The sequence below is a fragment of the Amblyomma mixtum genome, chromosome 2, assembly GCF_055824585.1.
Source record: "Amblyomma mixtum isolate Tamu chromosome 2, ASM5582458v1, whole genome shotgun sequence".
NCBI lineage: Eukaryota > Metazoa > Arthropoda > Arachnida > Ixodida > Ixodidae > Amblyomma > Amblyomma mixtum.
In genome coordinates, this window is record NC_143013.1 from 154,148,621 (window position 1) to 154,173,079 (window position 24,459).

General features: G+C 47.2%; 1 protein-coding gene across 6 annotated transcripts in view; it reads right to left on the reverse strand.

The window, feature by feature from the left end:
• Nucleotides 1-24,459, reverse strand: part of LOC149361325 (uncharacterized) — a 93,478-nt gene that overhangs the window by 48,734 nt on the left and 20,285 nt on the right. For 3 of the 6 annotated variants that reach the window (XR_016288948.1, XM_089572658.1, XM_089572657.1), the window contains one exon: nucleotides 20,999-21,128. Coding sequence is in view for 2 of the 6 variants with exons in the window: in XM_089572658.1 (XP_089428784.1) it covers nucleotides 21,108-21,128 (21 nt within the window). In the remaining 4 variants the exon portion in view is untranslated. Of the gene's footprint in view, nucleotides 1-1,475; nucleotides 1,866-20,998; nucleotides 21,129-24,459 lie in introns of those variants that run through there. The other 3 variants (XR_016288946.1, XR_016288945.1, XR_016288947.1) reach the window with 2 other exon arrangements.

Genomic DNA, 24,459 nt, shown 5'->3' on the forward strand with positions numbered 1-24,459 from the left:
AAGCTGAGGCATATGGCAGTAACTGCGGTGTGGCTTATGCACAAGGCATATCTCTCGGGACAGAAATTGGTTGTCTAAAGAATTCCAAATCAGAATGCGCTGTGTAACTGCAGTGTCTGGAACAAGTTACTGTTGCCTGCTTTGTACGGAGTCATTTACTCTCCTGGCATCGCAGCATGCCTTACTCTGTGTGCTTTTATTGCTTTGTGTTGCTTTGTTTTGCTTGAAAAGCTAGTATAACCATGTAAATGATGTTAATATGTACCGTTATTTCCACAGAAATGGAGCTAAGAGTGCATAGGACTGTTGGGAATCAAATTCGACCTACCGGCAGTACTAACAGAGGCAGCTATGCATTTAGACTAGCCCTAAAATTCTGCAGATCTAAGCAGGATGATCTAGCTTCTAAATGTGTCTGTTTCTTTTCAGGCAATCGGTGGGGATGAACCAAGAGGAAAGGAGCCGGCAGTTGTCCCGGAGGATAACCTCAGTCCACCCAAAAGTGCACAGTGCCCTTCAGCAGCTTGAAAAGTTCAAAAAAAGTGGCAAGATTGCATGGCTGAGATTTAGTGTGCTTATTAACTCTGATATCAGAGCTTAGATATTGGATTATTGTGTAGCGCAAATTTAGTGTGTTGATGAACTCTGATATCAGATTAGATATTGGATTTAGTAGCTGTAGCAAATAACTGTTTTATTTATATCATTCAATGTAGATTCTCTGTATAGCTTACTTTTGCTATTTTTTGTACCTCTGTGTTCTTAATTAAAACTTTCTTAAACTATTTTATTTATTTGCAATATTTATTCCTAGATTGCGTCTCTACCTGAAAATTTTTGAAGGAGATGCAAAATAGTACTGCATATAGACACATGTATATGTACAAATTTTGTGGCTTTTCTAGCTTTGTACACACAGATGTGTTATTCCATCGACTACCAGCGACAGGCTACAGACATTACATATTTACCATGCGTAGCATGCCTCTGACCTGTACGTAGGCCTGGCCCCGATCGAAAAATACGGGAGTGTAACATAGCGTATTATGTGCCGTAAAACATTGAACAGCATGTGTTCAGTCAACTTTCAAAACTGGCCATGGACTGCTGATAAATGCTACGGGACATGCATATGGTAGCAACTTTGCAGTGTAATGTACACTGCAACATAAGAACAGAACATGGGGTGTAGTCGTATAAACAGATCATGTCATGTTAATTCAGTTGCAGCACATATGCTGTACATTATTATGACGGTTGATGTAACGTCAGCATAAAAACAGCACATACACCGTGGTATACAGAACATTTGACGTCATAACAGAGTACATAACATGTGTGCGTTAACCTTGTTGCCGCTCAATGAACCGCACTACTTCACCACGGGGCACGTGCACAACGGAGTGGTACAGCACATGTTGCGGAAACAAGGTTAGCGCCCACATGTTACGTACTTTTGCGGGATTTTTTCTTACAGTGTACGCGCGAAGGCGCGGCGCTGCTACCGATCGACAACCTTAAAGTCGACTCCAGGATAAGGAACATGTCCCTTCTCATTCAGGAGCCAGGGGTACACCACAGGGCGCGGTGCTCTCCCCTTTTGTTCAATCTGGCTATGATGCACCTACCGACCCAGCTGGGCGCTGCCGCCTGTGTGCAGCATGCGCGTACGCCGATGACATCACCCTGTGGGCCAAACAGGGTTCCCTCCGAGACGTTGAGGCCAACGTGCAGGAGACGGCAAATATAGTACCGTGATGCTCGCTTCTGCGGCCTCCAATGCGTCACCCAGAAGTCGGAATGTGTGGACACACGGCCGTCACCAAGATGCACAGCCAGAATTTCATTTTCTCTTGAGACAGGTCCTGCCCCGGAAAATATCGAAGTCCGGGTACTGGGTATATTTATACATCAAGACAAAAGCTCAGGAACGACATTGGCCAAACTCCGTCAGGTGGGGGAATAGGTGGGCCGCTTGGTACGCCGTGTTTCTAACAATCGCTGGAGTTACGATGTAAGCGCGGCTTGCGGCTGGCACATTCATTTGTAACCAGTCGATTTATAGAATCGACTCCGTACCTCCACCTGCGGAAGCAACACGAGGATGCGCTAGAAGTCATCCTGCGCAAAATTATCAAGCGGGCTCTGGACCTCACCGCGAACACCTCCAACAAGCGCCTCCTGGGGCTGAACATGGTGAACACATTTCCGAAGCTCCGGTAACCGCGTGACCAACCGATACACACATTTTTCGAAGACATTGTCGGGTCGCCGCCTCCTTGGCCGACTACACATCCAGCACACCGCTCTCATGGAAGAGCGCGTACACATTCCATCCCAGTAGAGATGCGCCCTCCACGTGCACTCTCTTCCCACGAACATGAACCGTGAGGACCGGAATGGCTGGCGCCAGGCGCGGGTGGATGCCCTGGCCCGCCACTATGGCTCGAAACCAGGCGTATTCTACGTGGGCGCCACACGTCCCCTCCATTAGGAATGATACACAGCCACAGTCGTCCACCAATCAAAACAGTGACTGGCCTTACTTTCCGAGCACGTGACATAACATACGCAGATGAGGTCGCCAGGGCATTGGCTGCGTCTGATCCCAGTTCAAAAACAATTATTCCGAATCGCGACGGGCCTGTCGGAACGTCGAGCAGGGCTGGGTACCATACCTAGCCTACCGCCTTCTTCAAAACAGCGTCTACACCGGGGTACCCCGCTAACCGGCGTATCGTTTGGGCTACTGCTCACATGGGCCTTGAGGAAAATTAAGCAGCTGACTCCGCGTGCCGCGCGCTCTCTGGCTGAACATACCCTCCGACCACGACGATCATGAACTCAACTTCATTCTAGCTTACTCCTTCAAAGACATGATTTTATTATATAGATCTGGCCACGGTCTTTATCCCCGCCCATGTAAAGGTCTCTCAAAGGTGGAGGAGCGGCTTCTGCTACGCCTGTATACTAATACTTTGCTGTGCCCAGCAGCTCTCAAACACTTCGACCCTCCTCTTTCGGGCAGCTGTTCGCACTGCGCCGGAAGTCTTCGGACATCTACCACATGGTGTGGGACTGCCCCTCCAACCGTGCTATCCCCCGTCACCTCAATACAACCCGGGAGAACTGGCAGGCGACCCTGGTCGGCTGCTCTGACCTGCAGGCCCCACGGGCATTGGTCGGGCAAGCCCGGGCGGCGGCCGACGGCACTGTGGTCCCGAACTAGGAACCTCCACTTAGTACTCGTAAGGGCTGGCCCCTTTGGGTCAGCTCATGCATAAGCTCCTTAATCCATGCATAAATGTTTTCTACCACCACCACTGCTGTAGACCGTCGACACGGCCTAGCACGTGACCACCGCTTGCCGACTTACTCCTAGGTGCACTGACGCTCCTCCCGTCATGTACTCGGTTAAAGATGGCGTGACGCCACTCACTGTCACGTAAACGCCGCGATTAGGCTCTTTGGCGAGACAAAAGCCGATCACGTGACGAAATTTCGGTTGACCTTTACGTGAATTTACGTCTCCGGCCTAACCTTTACTTGACTTTGAGATGACCTTGGCTCTTGACCGCTGACCTGTTTATATGATTGACCATTGACCATCCATCGGTTATAAAAACTTATACACGAAGGTTTGACTCTGGCTGAGCGCTGAAGTTCGTCGGCAACGCGCGTCGATCTCAGCCCGGGACCTGTAGAAATGAAGCTAAAAAGCACGTCATCTAGTTCTGAAGCAGAAACACGTGCAGCCGTGGTGAAAAAAGACCTCAACCAAAAAATACTGCCAAATAATTGCACTGACAACAATGGACGGCGGGCAATGCGCGTACTTTGTGGCACTTGTTTCCTGAGTCATTGGACCTTGCTATGTTCGGTGTGCTATGTGCAGAAATGAGGAGTATGCATTGATATTTTGTAACGTATGCACAAAACCGTCGGGACTACAGGTTACCCCCCGCAAACGAGTCAGAGACACGATAACCGTCTGGTTACCGCAGTTACTTATGTAAAACCTAAAAAAAAAACATCACTGCCGCGCCGCTGCCGCCAGCCATCGACTGTGCGGGAATGGGAGTACCAAGTGTTGCGGTACGAACCCCGAACTCACGCTGTCAGCCTCCCGCGACGAAGGGAGCGAGAGACACTGGGGTTGTAAATCATCGTTGAGGCAGCTGAGAAAAAATTAAATCAATACGTTGGAAACGAAGGGCGCGTATGGTCCCGTGGTTATTTGAGATACGGTGTGCTCTTTGCAACCTCTGTAAGACGCTTATGAATTGAAAATAAATCTGGAATTATATGGTTTCGAATCAAACAAAAAGTGCAGAAAAGAAAAATTGTCCATTAATGATCTCCAAGGGGTCCAATTAATCCGGAGCCCTCGAAGACGTAACTCTCTTTTCCTTTCTTCTTTCACTTCCTCCTTTGCCCGATCCCTTACGGCGCGGCTTGGGTGTCCACCGAGGTACGTGAGACAGTTACTGCGCTATTTCCTTTCCTTCTAACCAATGTTCAATTTTCCAAGATTGTTCATTGCTATACCATAAGTAACGGGCCATCGGTCAGACCAGTTCTAAACCTGCAAACCTCTCAAAGCAGACGAAAACCCACTTTGATAGGACCAGATGGGCGCCAGTATATTCACTCAGCACTGTACGAAATGTGTGTGAAAGGACAAGCATTTTTACGGAAATTTTCTGTTGTAATACAGACAATATCTTTTTTGCGCCCTTAACAAAAACACGTTCACGGAAAAGAAAGTAATTTTCTGTTTTTGGAGCCGCAACACCCCCATTTCACCTAACGTTGGTGACGTGAGCACTGCCGTTGCACAAAAAAAAAGTTTGGTTTGGTTTGGTTTATGGGGTTTAACATCCCAAAGCGACTAAGGCTATGAGAGACGCCGTAGTGGAGGGCTCCGGAAATTTCGACCACCTGGGGTTCTTTAACCTGCACTCACAGCGCACAGTACACGGGCCTCTAGAATTTCTCCTCCAAAGAAATTTAACCGCCGCGGCCGGGATCGAACCCGCGTCTTTCGGGTAAGCAGCCGAGCACCATAACCACCGAGCCACCGCGCCGGCCCCCCAAAAAAAGTGATCCGAAAAACCTTTGCCGCGTTTCATCAATCACGTTACATATTTTAACGGTCAAAAAGTTTCTACGCGCATTATTAGCGCGCAGAATGAGAAGCAGTCCTATTTGCTGCGGTCCTGCATTCTTCAATTGACGGCATGGACGTGGTGCGCGGTGAGCTAGGATAATACCGGCGTGCTGTGTCCGTGATTTTCACCGATCAGACCGTTCGCACACAAGGTGAGTGGTGCACATTTTTAGCGGCATGAACGATAGGCTTTTTGTCGTCTTTTGGGAGTATCGTTGCGGGCTTGTACTGCTATTGAAACGGGCAGTGAAGATAAATCGCCGGGGGACCTTAGAAAATCTTGAGTGGACGGATAGCTTTAGTTACCACTACAGATCTCAAGACTAGCAGTCTCCCCTGCTAGTTTTGAGCGTCCTAATGCACTTGCAAAGAATCAAGACCAATCCTGCGTTTGCGTGGAGAGCGAATGCTATTATTTCGAATAGCGTGCCCACCACAGCCGCTTTACCGCCGATGCGTCACTGCTGCTTTACTGTGTCGCACAAAAGGTGCACAGCGCGCGGAGGAAAGACGAGCACAAGCGAGAAACACGGAAGAGCGCTATAGTTTGCAGGAATATGATGTGTGCACAAATTCTGATTTGTCTGCAGATGGGCACACCTGAAAGGACCGAGTGAGTGAGCGCGGGAAATTTTAGGCCAGGGAAGTACGCGATTGGTTAGCGGAGGAGTACGTCAAAGAGCGCGGGATTTTCAAATTCGATTCTCATCTAAGAACGGATCATAAGTGTACATTGTAGCTTTTTAATTTTTTTGACGTTTATTCATGCAGGTGCAAGTAATACAGTAATTATGTTTATTTTGTAAGATTTAACACTGATTTTATTTTTGGGCCAAAATAGTGAAAAGTCAGAAAAGTTTCTACACGGGCGTTTCAAGTGCTGAACTTGCGCTACCACAGGGAAGTTTATCAATGGCACTGATGTCATTAGAGTCGACATTCGAAATTTTTGAGCGCCTTTTATACGCGAGCTCAGTCTGGATCCTCCAATGGCAATCGCCATCGCTTCGGCCAGCCCCAGTCCCAGTCGGAGTCTCATTACATGCTAAAATCGAAATTAACGTCAAAAATAAGGTGGAATGAGAAAGAGCCTGCACCTGCGGAGCATCAACAGGCTTAAACCAATCAAAAATAAAAGAATAGGGCCCATGTGGCCAAAAGTGGAATTTGGTGGAAAAAGCCAATTTGAAAAATAAAAAATGGGCACGGTAATATTAGTGTCCTAAGGGCTAAGCGAACACAGAGGGTGAAAATAGCCCCGGTGAGCTCTTTTATTGTGAAGAATAATGATAATGTTGCAGTAATGGTGCCAAAAAGGGCAAAAAAATAATAATATACACATATATATACATATATACATTAAAGAAACCTTTAATAAATAAATAAATACATAACGAAAGGAAATAAGGAAAAAAAAAGAAGAAAAAAATCGAATCAATGTTTAAAAAAACATTAATAAATAAATAAATAAATACATACATAAAAAATGAAATAAGGAGAAAAAAAAGTGCTATGAGGAAGCGATGAGGGAGGTGATGTGAACGAAAAAAGAAAGAGGAGAAATAAGATGGATGCTTCCCAGGCTGTGTAGGACGGACAGTGTCATGATTCTGAAAAGAGGCGAAAGAGAAAAAAGAGAGGAAACAGAAAACAGAGGAGGAAATAGACAAAGGAAGCACAACGTGAAAAGATGATGAGGCTAATGAAAAGATTAAGTGTGCAGGAGGGCTGATGTGTAGATGCAGAAATGGTTCCAAAGAAAATAAGAAAAGAATGATGAAATGATTATCGAAAGAGCGAAACATGCATTGTACTCAGTCAGTGGTGGGGCGGACACAGAGTATCCACCTCGTTTGGCCAGAGAGGCCCCACCCACTGAATGAATATTATGAGTGATGGGATGATGGTGTATAATTAGGGAGCAAGGAACTGACTGTGGATACTATGCGTAAAAGTAATGCGCAATGACGAGGATTGTCCAGCCACTGGGGCCAGTGGGCGGTTGAAGTGTGTCCCGGTGTAGGGGTAGGAAGCTGTGTTGTTATGTGTTGTGTTAGTGGTCAATCTGTAATGTAATGATGGACATCTCCGTTTGGGTGGCCGCACGGACATGCGGGTGTATTTGTAAAGCCGAATCTGTGAAAGTATGCAGGGAATCGTCCGTGGGCTGTGAGTAGTGTAATGAGTGGTTTTGAAGGAGGGAAAGTGTTAGGTAAATTTAGTGTGTCGGGTACGCATGTAAATATTCCCGTTCCCTCGTGGCTATTGCGCCACCACGTGGCCCAGTGGACCCGACCCACGCGGCGAAATGATGTGCGTATTGTTGCTTTGGAGATGTAAGAAGTCCGTATTCTGGGTGAATTATGTGCGCGGGAGGCAACAATGTCTGCTAGCTCGTTACCCCAGAGGCCGGCGTGTGCAGGGACGTGAAACAGATATTTTTCTGGCTGTGTTAATGGAGTGTAAGAGTTGTTTGATGTTGTGTATTGTGGTGTCTGTAGTGAGGAGTGAAGAGAGAGCGGTGAGGAGTGAAAGTGAATCTGTGTAGATATGTATGGGTGTCGATCCGGGTAAATATTGGGCATGGTGTAGGGCCTCCCTGAAAGCTATGAGCTCCGCACCGTAAGCGGACGTAGGGAGCTCCACCCGGAAACGGCCAACAGATGAAATATGGTGTGATGGAGTGAAGATGACGAACGCGGCACCTGCAGCCGTCGGTGTGTATGAGCCATCCGCGTAGACGTGGAACACCGGAGACGACGCCGCCGCCTCCGCCGCCGCCACGTCCAAACGGACGTACCCAAACGAAAGCACCTCCGACGGATGCTGGAGCGCATCATCAAACGGCCGCGCCCCATCCAACGCACTAAAGGAATTTTGTCCGAATGTTGTATCTAATCGTAGCACGAAGAGCCTAAACTCCGCGTTCAACCTGTCGAGGTCGAACTGGAGCGGGGCCGCGTGCAATAGAATCTGCAGAGCACTAGTGCTAGTGGTGGAGTAAGAACCCGCCAACGCTATTAGCCGGGCCCGCTGCACAGACACCAGCCGGGCTCGAAGACCCGAGTGGGGACACTCAGTCCACCAAACGGGGGAAGCATAGGATAGGAATGGCAAAACAACCTGCTGGTAGAGTTCTCTGAGCTGGGCCGGTGCCGGTGCGCCACTCAACCGCAGGAAGGTCCCGAGGCGCGCGGCAAGCAGTTCGGCACACTCCCTGAGGTGGTCGCCGTGTGCCAAAAACGAGAGGGTGCGGTCGAAGAAGACGCCCAGTATCCTGACGGCAGGCCTGAATTTCAGAACCGTGCCGCCAAGACGAACGGTGGGAGGAGTGCGCCCCATGCCTCCTCTGGGAGGGGAGACAAGGAGGCAAACCGTCTTCTCCTCACTAATGGCAACCCTCGCCGCTCGCGCCCACGTCGCCACCCGGCCGAGTGCATCCTCCGCCAAGACCTGTAGGACCCTCCTGGACGGACCAGGCCCAAAGACGACAACGTCGTCCGCGTACGCCTGTAGCGACACACCCTCTGGCATCGGCTGCTCGAGTAATCCACGCACCACGATGTTCCAAAGCAGGGCCGACAGCGGAGAACCCTGTGGACTGCCCAGGGTGGGACGCGCAACCGCGTCGCCCGCTCTGCAGCGGTACACCACCTCGCGGTCGGATAGGAAAGACCGCAGCAGCGCACAGAGATTTCTCGGGCATCCCCAACGGCCTAGTGAAGCCAGGACCAGGGGGTGCCAAACGCTGTCGAAAGCCCCACGAAAATCGATTGAAACGAGCAGTGCGTGGAGGCCGTCTGCCCTGTACCCTCTAATTTTGGTGACGAGAGCGTGAAGTGCATTCACCGCTCCTCGCTGTTTAGTAAATCTGAGTTGGTTGGTGTGAAGCACGTTCTCTCGTGCAAGGAAGTGATATAATCGACCGTAGAGCAAGCGCTCCAGCACTTTGCTTAGCGTCGAGTTCATGACGATGGGACGGTATGAGTGAGGCAAATCGGGTGGTCTACCGGGCTTGGGAAGAAAGACTACTCTCCCCCGTCGCCAGACCGTTGGAAAATGACCCAATTTAGGTGCCTCATTAAATATGATTCTAATGAAGTGAGGATGCGTGTCCCAGAGAGCCAGAACAACCCTGACCGTTAATCCGTCTAGCCCCGACGCCGCGCCCTGGCGCAACCGGCCCACGGCAGAGTTATCTCACCAACGGAGAACGGCGGGTCATCGCCCCCCCCCCCCCCCCCCCCCAAGTCAGATGCCGACGCAGTCGCCCGTATGTGTGTGTGATCGTTGTCATCTTGTGATGTGTCGTCTGTTGCTGTTTGTGTGTCAAGTAATAGTTGGGCTGTTTCGTTTGTTGATGATGTTAGTTCACCGTCGGGCCTACGAATGGGGGGCAGCACGACTGGTGAACGTAGTTTGGAAAAGGCAGATTGAAATGATCGACCGTATATTGTGGATCTTAGTGATTGTCGTGCTATGTTTCAAATGTTTGCGTCGCGAACGGCTGCAATGTTGCTTCGATATGTTCTGAGTGCGTTGTAGTATTGTGTGGTGAAATACTTTCGGAGTGTGGGATCTGTAGAGCGTTGGTATCGGCGACGCATTGCCCTGACTATAGAGCGCTTGGTAGTCAACTCTGGCGTCCACCATTCTGTTGTGTCAGATGATGTACGTGGAGCTGGACGTGTAGAGGAGTGTTTATGACTGAGGCGCTCGTATATCATGTAGAATTTTGTTACGACGTGTTCTAATGAGGATGACGAAGCGAGGTCCGTACCAACCACTGCTGTGAAAAATGATGAAGAAGCTAGCGCATTTAGAACTCGTGATGTACCGCGGTGCGTGAGGCGCCTCTCCTGGCTCGACGCAGCCGTGGAACCGAAGTGAACAATGATGTATTTGTGTTCCGAAAATGTAAGTGTATCGGACACCTCCCACTGGGTCACCACCAACGCCAAAGGCGGCGACACCAGTGTGACGTCTATCCAGCTGTTCGTGTATGGCGTGGTGTATGTCGGAGGGGACGCAGGGTCATTCAAAATTATGAGGCCGGAAGCCATGGCGAAGTGCAGGAGCTCCCCCCTCCCCGCGCGTCGCACACTTCCGGCCCCTAAGCGGCGTGCTTGGCATTAAAGTCTCCCGCCACCACCGCGGGGATCCCCTGCTTTAGTATAAGTGCGTTTCTAATGTCGTCTAAAGTGGGGTTCATGGGAAAGTGTGGCGGCGCGTATGCGGTGACAAGAAGAAATGAAGCAGTGGCCGACGTGCAGACCAACGCAACAACGCGCGAGGTAACCAAGATCGGAAAAATTGCTGAGGCTTAGCTAAGGTTAAGCCTAGTCAGATGCGATGCATATTGGTGGCTAGGCTTGATAATACATGGCTTTCCTTGGTTGAATACTTGGTCATTTTAATACAACCACTAGAAGCCTTCGTCGTGGGAGAAGACAACGGCATGGCTACAGCGGAACGCAGACTAACCCCGAGACTCGCGTTGGGTGAGCGCCTGGATTGCCACGGAAGCCGCATCTGCCTGCCCGGTGGAGCGAGCGTTTCATAGAGAAACGGGGTATTTTTAAGGAAAATTAGTTTGTCAGCTGAAATTATCTTTGAGAGGCACCTGCTGTTCAACCTGCCTGCACTGCCTCGCTTGTTTTTCCGTAGCTAGCTTCCCAGTGATGTTACTCCACGCGTATGGGGAATGTTTGTCGGATTATTTCGTAAATGACTTTTACTATTCTATTTACAGAACGGCCTGAAGTTTGAAAATGTTTGTTGCGCAGCTTTCACTGACACATCATAGTTGGTATTCCGGCGGCTGCTAAAATCAATCTTCTATTAATTTATTTTAATATGGCAACTGTTTAAGCTTATACTGTTAACAAATTATTTTTTATTAAGCGAACAACATGCACCATTCACAATTCCTGTATACTGTTAACGTGTTGATAGACCTCGGTCAAGCATAATCATCGTTCGCACAGCATTTACCATTTGCACACCCATGTATATGCCGCAGCACTGGCAAATCCAATCTGTTTATCGCTCAGCGCCTTTACAGAGCAGTTTTTGCGTATAGCTTACCAATAACAAGGGTTAATGCATTGTGTGTACTTTTATTTTAGAGCACAAATCTGGCTTATCTTTCATAGCTTCACTGGCAGCATGCACCGTTGACGCTGACTGGTAATTCTTCTATTTGCTGTCAACCTCATATATGCTATGCTATTTATGCATTTGGAGTGCGGTTTTCCAGGTGGTCGCAATTATTACGGTGCCATCCATTACAGTGTCTCTCATAGCCCTATGTCGATTTGGAACGCTCGAAGCCACCATGCCGTTACACACTGTGCCGTTGCCATGCTAAGGCATTCCCAACATAGCACCCTACAAATCGAATCGAATTCCGGCCCCGGTAGGCGCGTTTAGATGAGGCGAAATACAAAAACATACCTGTGGTACGCGAGAATCAAACCGAAGCATTACGTCCCTCACACACATTTTCGCGCGGATTCTTCGGCAGCTTCCAAAGGCGTTATTTAGTTGAAATGCTAAATAGGTTGCACTGTTCTATTCTTACAGAACGGCCTCAAGTCTGACAACTATACTGCAAGAAACCGGCACCTTTGACAGAGCTCCTGGATGGGTATTCGTCAGTGGCGGCGGTGCGCTCATGTGCCGCACTACCGCATTGAGCGCCAAAGCAATACGTCTTTTAAGAGAGAAAAAAATGCAATTTCACAAAGATGTAAGCCGTACATGTGTTGCTGAATTCTTTTTCTTTGTTTAGAATTGCTGCTATATAACTTAAAACTAAACTGTGCTTACTGTAGTACATATATTGTACTTTTACAGGTATGGGGTCAGCAACTCGTCGCATCAGTCCACGGCCAGGATGAGCTACCAGAATTACAGCATGCTCAAGTTAGGTCATAATCTAATGTCACCTCTATATGTCGCTAGTGATAATGCATGTGGAGGGTTCGACCTCCATCGCGACCATGTTAGTCCTTTTCTCGACAGGAAACTTAAGTAAACGCCCTGGACACGAAAAGCGCACTCTATGAAGCTGAGCTGTATGTACTAACTCATTTCTCTCCTGCGCGGGCGCTGCGCGGCTGCTGCATTGCGCCCCCCTCCCTCTCGATTGGCAACCGACAATACATTAACTTCAGAGGGCGCTTCCTCTAAAGTTAACTGTTAAGGATTATTAACTCGCAAAAGCTGATTTCAAGTTAAACAGAGGCTCCGCATTTTGCTGTGGCTCGAAATCTGCTTTTACCGAGTTAAGTACCAAAGGCAGAACAGTTTTAGTTAACTTGAAAGCGGTTCCCGCCGGCCCTCTTCAAGTTAAGAAAGACGACAGAGCGTAGACTAGACATACAATACCGGACGCAGCATGTCGTACGTTTATGCTTTTGTTGGCGCAGTACTGTGTAGCCCAGGCGTGATAATCCATAGCACGCATGACAAAGCGGTTGCGCTATCTTCGCTTCTGGCGCAGAACAAGAAAAGCCAGAGACAAAAATGGAACTGAAGAGCCGACCGTCGCTGCCACAATACCCACTAAGGCCCTCAGTCCAGCTACTTGCACACATGAATGGAATTTCACAGGTAATATTGCAGGGTGGCTCATGTACAGAGTTGTCTTAAACGACAAGCAATGAGGAGTACAGTAAATTCTGCTCCGGCGGGCCCTTATCTCTGCAAACAACAGACAGGCGGACTAATAGACCAACCGAACATGCTAACAGCACCGCACGTAGATAGTAAACCAAAAAAACCTGCTGGACACTTAAGCTTCGCCTTTAGGAGTGAAACACGACATCGTGTTGCAGCGCTTCCAGGGCGCCCTCAGAACACCAGCGCCCGTTCGGCGCGGCGCCTTGCCACTTAGAAAAATCTAAAATTGCTTTTTTTAGGAAAGGAAATGACGCAGTAAGTCACTCATCTTAGTGGGCACCTGAACCGCGCATTATACAGTTCTTGTTCCGCAGCCCGGGATTATAGGTCTCCGGTTCCCTCAAATATAGGTCGCCGGTTCGAATCCCTGTCACGAGCTAGGCTCTAACTGGTACGTTTATGGGGCACGCAACGCGGAATCGTATGACACTATTGTGAACATTCCGCGGCAATTTTTACGCAGCTCCCGATGATTTCCGAAGCGCGGTCCGACTTCTACTACTACGTCGACGGCTTTCGAAAGAACAAACTCTATACTGTATCGCATAAAGAAAAACTAAAGGTACAGCTCATTTAAACCTAGTTATACCAAACGAAAGCAGATAATATCCGCGAGGTGTTCAGATGTCGTTTACTGACAACGTTGCAAAGTCTCCTGCGTAACGTTCCATGATAGCCCAGCTTCGCTCTGATGCCGCGAACTGCGTACGCGAGTGGTCGGCTCCTCTTGAAGTTGCGGACGAGCTCCCGACGAATAACGTGGTCTGACAGCTCGTGAGAGCCTGCGCGGCGGCTCCAGCTTCGGCGACGGACAGAGCTCGGGTGGTGACGGCGGAACCACTGCGGCGAGTGACATGGCTAGTCACATGGTCATGCCAGCGGACCTCCGGAGCGGTTGAAGGTCAAAGCGACGGAGTCGAATGCAGCAGGTCTCCTAGGATTAACGAAATCAAACTGCCCCTGGTAAACCTGACACTGGTAGAATGTAAATGGTGAAAACACCGTAACGCCTTTTTGAAAGTTGTCGCCTGAGGATCGCGGATGCGCCCCTTACTCACGCCTTACACTCGTGAAATAAGTACAGACTTTTTGTGACCTATGTGGGGGCTTGCAGTAAACACTTCTTTTTTTCAGAAAGCTTGCAAAAATTACAAAAACAGCATCTTACTATATTTTAAGAAAAGCTCTACTCCTTTACCGCGCATTCAAACACAGCTTTCCTTTTATCAACCGTACCTTGCACATGATGCCCTCAGTTGCTTATGCGCCATAAAATAAAACACACATACGCACAGAAAAATACAGAAACGTGCTGCTCGAAACGGAAAAGGCAAAAGAAGCTTATAGGAACATCGAAATTTCAACTGTCTGCGAAAGTAGTCACTCTCGCAGAACACTCAAAGTCGTCGTCCATTTGCGCCGCATTGATGACAGTTTTCGGACAGCCGGGCGGCCGTGTGCAAGATACGGACACGTGTTTTTGAGTAGAGCTACCGGTACCAGGCTTGCCTGGACATTTTTCCGTAGTGTCTGGCCGGAGCGTAGTCGCAGGGTGCCAAAAAAAGCCACGAAATTTGATACGACTGTACGTGCAGTGACGAAGAATGTGGCCGGCTTCATTGCAGTAATAGCAGAGTAGGCGGGTTTTCAATGAGGGGGGTCCTCCATACCTATAATTCTCTTGGCGTAGATTCACAAAGCATTTCAGGGCTGATGGGCGGCTGATGCCCTCCTAGTGGCACAAAGTCTCCTGGGGTTGGTTTACCGGACACCTTTTGCAGGTACCGGGTTAGCGTAGGTCATGGGCTTGGGTTCTTGGGCAAGAGCCTTCATGCGAGAAGCCTGTCTGCTGTTATTGATGGATAGCATCCTTCAGTGTTATGACGTGAGGCACCGCTGCTGTCGGCAGCAGACAGCAGTTACTAGTTGCGTTACTAGCAGATGTTGGCGGGTGGAATGCGGCGTACAAAGTTTGGAGGTTTCATGGGCTTCTCTGAAAATTCAGCGCCTTCTCTATAGTGCTTGCTTCCCGGAGATGTCCGACGCTCGTCGGGGGATCACGCTGGAGTCTGGCAGAAAGTTGCTCTTTGACACCCTGCATCGGGCGTTTTCAAACACCCCATTCAGGGTCAGAACATGGCCCAAAATATTATGCGTGCTGCATACACCCCCCCCCCCCCCTGACGATTTTATGGTCGCGGAGGTAAAGGGACTACTTTCGATAATGTTCTGCTTTGAGAGGAATTTACAGAAGTCTTATTGATGAATGTTCTGCTGTATCTGCGTTCTCTGTTAATTCTGGGAAGGCTGATGTACGAGGGGGGCTTTATAATCGAAAACGGAAGTTAAGCAGAAAAGTCACTTTATTTCGCTATCGCATGACAAGTGGCACTGTATTTAATTTTAATTCTCACATCAGCCTATCTTTCCGTTATTCGAGTTTTCTCAAATGATCAGGAACTGCATCGAAAATCAAAACTGCTTTTATTTTTTTAAGCGAATTTGTGGCCCTGCACAGGTTCGCATGCATGGGTAGAAGTTTTGGCAAATGCCATTGGTTCGCAGTTGCTGACTTTGTTGTCGACTTTGTATATATTGTGTGAAACGTAGTGCAGATACCCGAGATTTTTTATACAAGTGTTTTTTTGCGAGAATAAATGTCATTTACGGATCAAGTCCTCCGAGTCAAGTATGCACTCGTATTTTCGTGTAAATATTGCATTTAGCCGCACAACTAGCCCTTCGGCTTTATTAAAGATGAAAAATGACCAATATATTGTTTGCGCGCCGGCTCTTTCTTTTTTAACAACCGGCGTATACCCGTCAAGAAATATTTATGGCTACGCAATTGTCCTGCTTCTTTGCCTATGCTATTTCTGGATGGTCCCGATGAAACGGGCGCCCCATTTCTTCAACGTATGCTCCCACTCCTTCGATCGGATCTTATTGTTACAGCTAGCGCTTTTCTTGAAGAACAGGCTCCTCAGCGCCATTCCTCAGAATGCCCAAGTCTCATGCCTCAACCTGAGTCCTCGGCCTCATATTGAGTCCTCAGGAGCTCATTCTTAAATGTGTCTCATCTCGTCAGGAAGATTTCGCAGTTCTCGTGGTACCTACGAGCAACCCCATCAAGTGTAAAGAAAATGTTTTGAAGGTTCATAGCACCGTCCCAGTTGAATACGAAGACCTGCTACTGGCCCGTAGTTTTGCAACGAGCCATTAGCGTTCGGGGACGCTTGAGGATAAGCTGAGCTAACGCCTTTGGCGGGGTCATTGAACACGATTGAATTCTACGATCTAAAGTACTACCTAAAGGAAGTCCACTTCCGGTTTCAAGAAACAGTCAAGGATGAACATGGGAGAAAGCACACTGTATATCCTGAGCACACAGTCGGCGGTGATCGTGTAGCCTTGGAGGTGCGTTTGGCTCGCCGGCTTTTGCTGAGGAACGGCAAGTAATATCACGTGAAGCAGGAATCATTCCTTAACCAGGAATTTTGGACAGCGCCCAGCCCAATGATAATAGAACTGAACCAGTTTTGCAGCTTCCCATCCTGGCCAGCGGCTTAAAGTAGCCCCTCTGGAGGTCACGAGGTTAGCGCTGCAAAAGTCTCGCTTCCCGTTGAGTGCTGTCGTCTGCTACTGGGATAGGAAAACGGAGGAACAAGAGGCGAAGTAACCATGCTCGCGTGCGTTTTCTTTTATAGTTTATAGTTTTTATTTAGCTGACCTTTATTCGATATTGATGCTAAGTCCATAAATCGCCGGTATTGGCTCTCAACTCTGGCTGTGACCATAATGTCAGTTTTCATTGTTTATCAATCAGTGTCAAAACGTGTTGCCTGTATGAAACAGGTGCAGAAACAGTGGTCGTGCATCAGTGCTTAGACAAATTGTATTTCTAACTGCATGTATACCGTGAACATACTTACATCAACCTTCAGACGAGCGTACAGAGGAGCTAATTGAGCCCTGTCTAGCGCTAAACGGTTTTTTGATTTCGCCCGGTAATGCACGCTAAAAGATGCATAGAGCTGGAGTTCGCGTACGTGGACCGTCTGCATGAAACAAGTGCCGCAGTGGTGATTTTAAAGCGTTTTAATGCGTACAGTGCTTTGTGAAATTGTGACAAAAGTGCACAGCTAATGCTTCTTTGTGGAACACGCACCGGATTAGCATTATGGAGAGAAAATCCTCATTAGTCTTTTAAGGATGCAAAAAAAAATTTTACGGATCAATAATAATTTGCCTAGGTTTCACTTAAGTAAACTTATCTTCAGAAATCTTAAGGTCATTACAATAACTAAAAGGTGTCATTACAAACTCCTACGCGAATATAAACTCAGCATCAAGGAAAATCAAAGGCTGTTTTTGGACATATCGATCTTAGAATAAATAGGCAACGCGGCCTATAATACGAGGACAACACACCGTTGGAAAGCGTTAAAATGCCGTACGAACTATGGGTTTCAGTCTTAGGAATAACCTGCCTCGATTACTAAATGAGCATATTAAAGCAGGAACAGATACTTTATAACATAAATTTACGGAACCTGAAGGCGTTGTTTTATTAATTTGCATGGCCCTATACACACCACGCATTTCATAAACAAAACAATTTGTAGAGATATTTCTTTACTGTTTCATTATAACTGTCATTATTCCCCGACCGTTACATGATCTTGTCGCCATATCATTCATCAAAATGTCAAGTTATAATTCTGTTTGTTTCTGTATATGTCTGTACATTTTGTTCTCTACATTTGTTTCTGGACTGTGTTGCTTCGTTGCCGTCTATGTAGGGGACCAAGATTTTTTTCAAGCCGTAAAGGAACGGCTTTTCTTCTTGGCCCCTTTCCCAATGTGTACGTCATGTTGTGAAGAACAAATAAAATGAATGAAATAAAATGAATGCCCAATTCCGTCATAAGCTCTCAGGGTAACGAGGCAATGGCAGGAGTCTAATAATGGTAATATGTTTCCGAGATAACTTCGGTAATTTGTTTGACCAGTAGAGAAGTTGCGCCGAACCCGTAGACGTAAAAGAAGACGCGGAGTGTAGCCACCCGGCAGACTACGAGGCAACAACTACGAGCCTCGAAATCAGAACATCGGTGCTGCGTTTCTGACGGCTACCAGTGCTTTAAATCCCACCGTACAGAACAAGCAAATGGGCAGAACAAGCAATTGGTATTTCTCATCGACATTTCCATTCCCAAAATTAGTTAATGCCAGATATTGTATGTCTTGTAGGATGTGCGCGCCTTAGTGTAGCTTCACCTGCGTATCTAGGACCCTTCCCACCTGGTACTTTTCCACGCACACATAGCAGCATTTTCGGCACAAGACAAAAGCTATTTTCATATCTTCCGTTCGGAAAAATGCATGAAATGAACAGTAATAATTTTTATTTATTCCGCATGGAAAACAATCCCAATATTGCACTACATAATTTCGCTCTTCTCATCTTCAAAAGGTGGAAGAAAACTCTTTCTTGATGCTTAACCAGAAAAAAAATCGAAACAAGAGGCCGCCGTGACTAGCTCCCTGCTGTAGTATGTTCTCCACACTGCTCTTGCTGTAATAACTTTTTAACCGGCCCGTTTCTTTGGTGAGCGTCCGTCCCGGAATTAGTGATCTCACGAACTGAAAACTGCTTTGTCAACAATTATAAACACCCAGTTTTCTCTTCTGTGCCAGGCCTCAGTAGTTTTTCATGGAAAACGACAGGTGTTGGGCGCGAAGCAGAGGACGAGTCATCAAGGAATGGAGGAGAAAAACTTTATTAAAGAGAAGGGGAGTTGTGTCAGCTTATGGGCAGGGTCCTCATTCCAGAGCTCCACTGGCTTGAGCTGCCCTGCGGACCTGTTGTATTAGGGTCCTTTTGTACTCCATACTACCGCTGGTCAGCATTTTAGGTATGTAGACGATTTCTTAATTTTCTTGAAACTAACTTCCCGTGACAGTGTCGAAGCGGCCGCAAATGACATTTTGACCTTCTTTACCGATACCTGTCCTGACTTGAGTTTTACTCATGAAGTACCCCTTGATGACTCAATTAGGTTTTTAGATTTGACTCTCACCTTCTCTGATGAAAGCCATGCTTGCTGGAGCTACTCTCCTCGGACCAAGAAAAGCCTGCTGCCCTACTCCTCCTCACATTCCAAACTTGTGAAGAGAGGCATTGCCAACCTTTGCCTCGGTAATGCTCTGCGCAGGTCTTGTGCACACAGCATGCAAAAGAGTTTCTTAGTGCAACTTGACCGCTTGAGGTCAGCGGGCTACCCTGAGGACGTCCTCATTTCTATTGCTTAGACCTTGACCAGTAAATTTAAGTCACAGTACAAAAGAGATGAAACGCCTAGTGAAGAATCCAGACTTGCTGTAATGCCATACCTGCATAAAGTCTCACATAACGTTAAAAAGGTAGCCATGAAATACGATGTTAAGGTAGTCTATTCTGCGCCCACCAAACTCGTCGCTTTGTTCACGTATCTCAAAAATTAGCACGGAAAAGAAATTTAATGTCAAAAACCAGAGCATGTTCACCAGATGCACAACCAATGTTGTTTACTCGCTCCCACTGTCCTGTGGTAAGGCCTACATAGGTCAAACGGGTCAATGCATCAACGACCGTATGAGGCAGCACCGCACTTCGCTGCAGCCAGGCAACACAGCAAATCTTCCAAGACACTGCAACCACTGCACCCCTCTGTTCCATAATGTCAAAATCATCGGCCGCGGCAAAACACAGATAAAACGAGAAATCTTAGAAGCTTTTAAAATCAAGCAGTTAGGGACTGATTGCGTCAGCGACAGCTCTGTCAAGTTCACGGCAAAAGAGTACACTTTCATGAATGGGACATAGATTGCCACATGTTTCTTCGCTCGCTTAATCAGTTTTGAGTTTTGATAGCATTTGTGGTGCTCTCGCGCATGTGCGGCCTGTTCTGATGTTGGGGAAGTAAAGAATTTTCAGTTGTGTTTCCAGCGTTGTCCTGTGTACTTCTCCTCCTTGTGAATGCGTCCTTTTCGCTGGTTTTCTACATACCATGCACCAACTGGCCCAACAAGCTACGCTTCTTCAATACTATGCACACGCCGCTTCATTCGATGGCTGGCGGGAACCGTCCGGAATGGGAGAGACATTGGCATGCAGAGCACTTTACTGACAGAAGTGACGTCAACCAAGCTGTTTCCAGATAGAAATCAAGATGCAGACGTGCATGCAACGTGTGACCAAGTGCATCATGGCCTGTAATGACGGTTCTGCCAACGGCTCAGAATGAGTCCGTGCATGCAACCCGCATCTATCAGTGCGAGGCGGTCCGCCTGGCCCGTTTTTCCGCGCGCTTCACTTACGAAGACGTTGCGGGAATAAAAACTGCACGTTCATACCACCATAAAGTTATTGTAGAGGCGGTAAACAGAGTAGACATTTCTGTGATCGCTGGTGGCTAGTTCAAAAGCGCTTCTCGCTACACCTTGAGTAAAGCACATGTTAGGCCTACAACACCAAGCAAGCGGTGTACTGTCAGTCGGCAGAACGCACATCACTGCAGAAATCGTGCCAAAGGTGGACATTGCGCTTTCTTTTTTCCTTTAAGATACAAATTCTTAGTACAGATACTGCTACCTGCTTCTGCGTAGTGACAGCGGTTTTAGAGAAAGTTTGAACAGAAAGACATGTCGCTGGCATGGCCGTATACTGTGCACTGCACATCTCCGAAGGGTTGTAGTAGTCATATTCCTGGCGCGTCGTTCATATTTTTTCGAGATTCATCCGACATCTACTTAATGTGCAGGAACAGAGCGCTCGCCTGCCTTGTCTAAAGCCGCCTCTTCCACGCTGAAAAGCCTGGCTGCGTGCGGTCTCAGAACAGTCTGCTAATGTGGTCCAGAAGTGCTGTTAACAGTCTGGTTCATAAATATAATCTTCTGTGCGTCACCTGAGTAGCAGACTATCCTTAAGCAGAACTTGGGTAAAGCAGTATCTCACTATAGTAGGCAAATTCCAGTGAGATTTGCAGGTTATTCCAGTGCCTAAGTGTACCATACAGACAGTTAGGAAATACAGTCAAGTTACGAGTTTTGTAAGCACATGAGCTTACCCAATCTATTCATGCATATAACAAGAGACTATTGGCTTGAACAGATATTTACCGCCGCAGGCCACAGCACTTCTGTGCCAGGTAGCGCGTCACCTTCTTGTGGCGCTTTTGGAGATCCTCAGCCGAGCAACCCTTCAGCTTCAAATAGTGCCAGAAGAAATCTGCACAGATGGGGTAATAAGTAATGTTAGTGTGGTTGAATATAAAAAAATGAGCAGATCGAATAATGAGCATTAATACACCTAACATAGGTTGTCAGTTCGAATCCGTGCTGCAAGAAAGGCTCTAATTAACTAGTAAGTTTATGCTGCACGACAGGCTGAATCGTATGACACCATCTGGTACATTCATGCAAAACAGTTCACCCACAAATTTTAGAGGAATGTCGTGACTAAGCAGCCAGACTTTAATGCCTGCCAGACAGGTATACATATACTGATCGATATAGTTTAGTTTCGAGCTGTGGTGCTCGAGCATCACACTGCCACCTGCTATTTTATTCCATTATCTAACCACCTCGGCTCCCATGGCAACTACTGGGATACACTGCTGCATTGGAGGCTGCCAACTTGGGTTCTATCCGTGGAATCAGCACAACTCAGGCTCAAAACGCAACCAGGCTGAGAACGCAACGCAATGCTCTAAAATTACTACCTCGGGCTAATAGCTCTGGGAGCAAAGCTTCACACACTGGTGCATAATATTATACTTCAGATACACCCAGCAAAGCAGTAGAGAGAAAAGCCCTTTGATGAATAACAAAATTTAGCTGGAGTTTAAAAAACCACTTGCACTCTGCGTAGGTTTGGGACTTGGGGGAAAAAGAGAGGTGCAGGAAATTGCAAAGGTTTTCAAGCAATTTCAACAAAATTTCAAAAATTATACAGCCCCTGAATTAGGGATGGCATACATCAAAGTGGTGACAAATGGAGTGACAAAGTTCTTTACACAGTGTGTGCACTGATGAGGAATGAGGAGGATTTAGTGTTTAACTGGAAGATTAACAGCAAATAAAGTTTATTGCGCATATCTGCTGCCTATGAAAGGCTAACCGCCGAATTCAGAAGTGCTCCTCAACTCGATACTCCGTCTCCACTCTGTGGAGTGGAGAAAACAACTGCTCTTCCATTTGATGAGCAGTTAGGATTGAAGAATGCCACTCGGCATTACTTCAGACAAGGAGCTGCTCTAGAGACCTTCTTCCAACTGCCATCCCTCGAGGAAGCATGAAAGGCAAATGATGATGAGAATAAGGCGAAAAATTGCCTTTGGCTACAAAAAAGCATGGCATGGCTATTAAGTGTCTGTTTTATAACGCTGCACCACCTTAAGAACACAAAGAACCTCACCGTTTATTAGCCTAGTAAAACATCTTTTGCAAGCTGCCTGACGAAAGCAACAGAGAGAAACTACCGGAAACGCTTGCACATCTGGCAACCTTTGCCACCAATGATGTAGCGTCTATGTAGGCATTTACGAATGGTGTAAAAACTGCCGTTCGTCAACTTGTGGGAGGTTTCGCTGGCCTGCAGAGGCCAGCGGCGAAGCTGAGAAATACCAAAATGGGTTTGGATTTATGGGGTTTAATGTCCCAAGTGACTCAGGCTATGAGGGATGTCATAGTGAAGGGCTCTGATAATTTCATCCACATGGGGTTCTTTCACGTGCACTGACATCGCACAGTACACAAGCTTCCAGCATTTTGTCTCCATCAGAATGCGACTGCCGCGGCCAGGATCGATCCTGTGTCTTTGAAGTCAACAGCTGAGCACCGCAACCCCTGAGACTTCTCCATCATCAAATTATGCATTACAAAAATGACACTGCATCACAGAAAAGGACTAACAGTCATGGCCAAACTGTAGTTACAGCCAATAGTTGGCACCGTGAACCTGCTCCCCACATCCAAAAGCTTAGACAGCTTCAGCCAACACACAGGAATCAGATTGTCTCCCAAACCCCATGCCACTGCCTCCCAAAGAAGGTGGCAGCCAATAAGTGGGCAACAAAAAAGTAAACTGTTTGGTTTGGTTTATGGGGTTTAACGTCCCAAAGCGACTAAGGCTATGAGAGACGCCGTAGTGGAGGGCTCCGGAAATTTCGACCACCTGGGGTTCTTTAACGTGCACTGACATCGCACAGTACACGGGCCTCGAATTTCTCCTCCAAAGAAATTCAGCCGCCGCGGCCGGGATCGAACCCACGTCTTTTGGGCCAGCAGCCGAGCACCATAGCCACTGAGCCACCGCGGCTGTGGGTAACAACTTGAACGTCTTGCATCACGCTACAAGGTGATGTGAAATTTGAGGAAAGGCCCCAAAAAGCACATAATTTTTTTATTTTCAGAGCACTCTTAGCCCTTTAAATGCCAAATGTTTTTGTAAAAAACAAGCCAGAAATTTTAAGCAATCAATTTTTTTGTGCACATTATTCTTGAAGCCACTTCATTGCATACACATGGGTAGCTGCAGAGCAGTCAGCTCAATGCACCGATTGTGGTTGACAGCACTCAGACATACAGACAAGGGACAGAAACAAAAAAGATGATGGCACAGGCACTGAACTTAAAACTTTTCCCAGAACTGCCGACATACTGCATAAATACCCACACCACAGGCACCAACACGCAGCGATTTATGCACTCGTGGTAACAAGAAGTGGTATGAGAAGTAGTGGAAAAACAACAAAAGCTAGAAGCAAAAACCAGAGGACACAGCACAGGATAAAACCAGAACAAGGTGAGAGAAAAATTTATAAGCAAGTCATTTTTAAAAGACTGCCAACAGTGGATAGGTTTGACCAAAAGAATATTTAAGAACTGCTCTGATAAAATGGAACTAAAAAACCTTATACACAAACACAGACCAAGCGCAGTGGAAAAAAAATGAAGGAGAAATGGCAAGAAAAAACACGCAATAGAAGCAAAATGGCGATTGGGTAAGCAAACGAGAATTGAGCAACAAGCGAAGGTGAAGTGTGCTAAAAATTAAAAGGATAAAATGGGAATAAAAACGCGCATGAGCCACAAAGGTGAAGCCAACAATTAAGATGGTTAAAAGTGGAAGATGACGTACAGTGAAGCCGAGAGATAAAATATAAAAAAGTGAAATTCAAAATCAAGGAAAAGTGAAAAAATCAAGGAAAAACACTAAAAGAGGGAAGTTGGCGGAAGAGGCAAGGCATGTAACACACATGTAGAACCAGGGCTAGATCAAGTACATCCACAAAGAAAGGCAATCCTCCGAGTGAAACCAAGCGTGTTCTTTACATTCACCCCGGAGCCTGAAAATCTCTGCGGCTTCCACCATTGCATTGCGTCAGCTTATTACGGGGCTCTATTAACACAGTGGCTTTCTCGAACTTTGGGCAGCATGGCTTTTTTGCGTCCCATTATCACCAGTGGACTTGCAGGTACCTAAGAGATGTACCCGATAAATCAGTGTAATGCTCTCTTAGCCTTCCATTGATGCCAATGTATACCTTGCAGCAAGA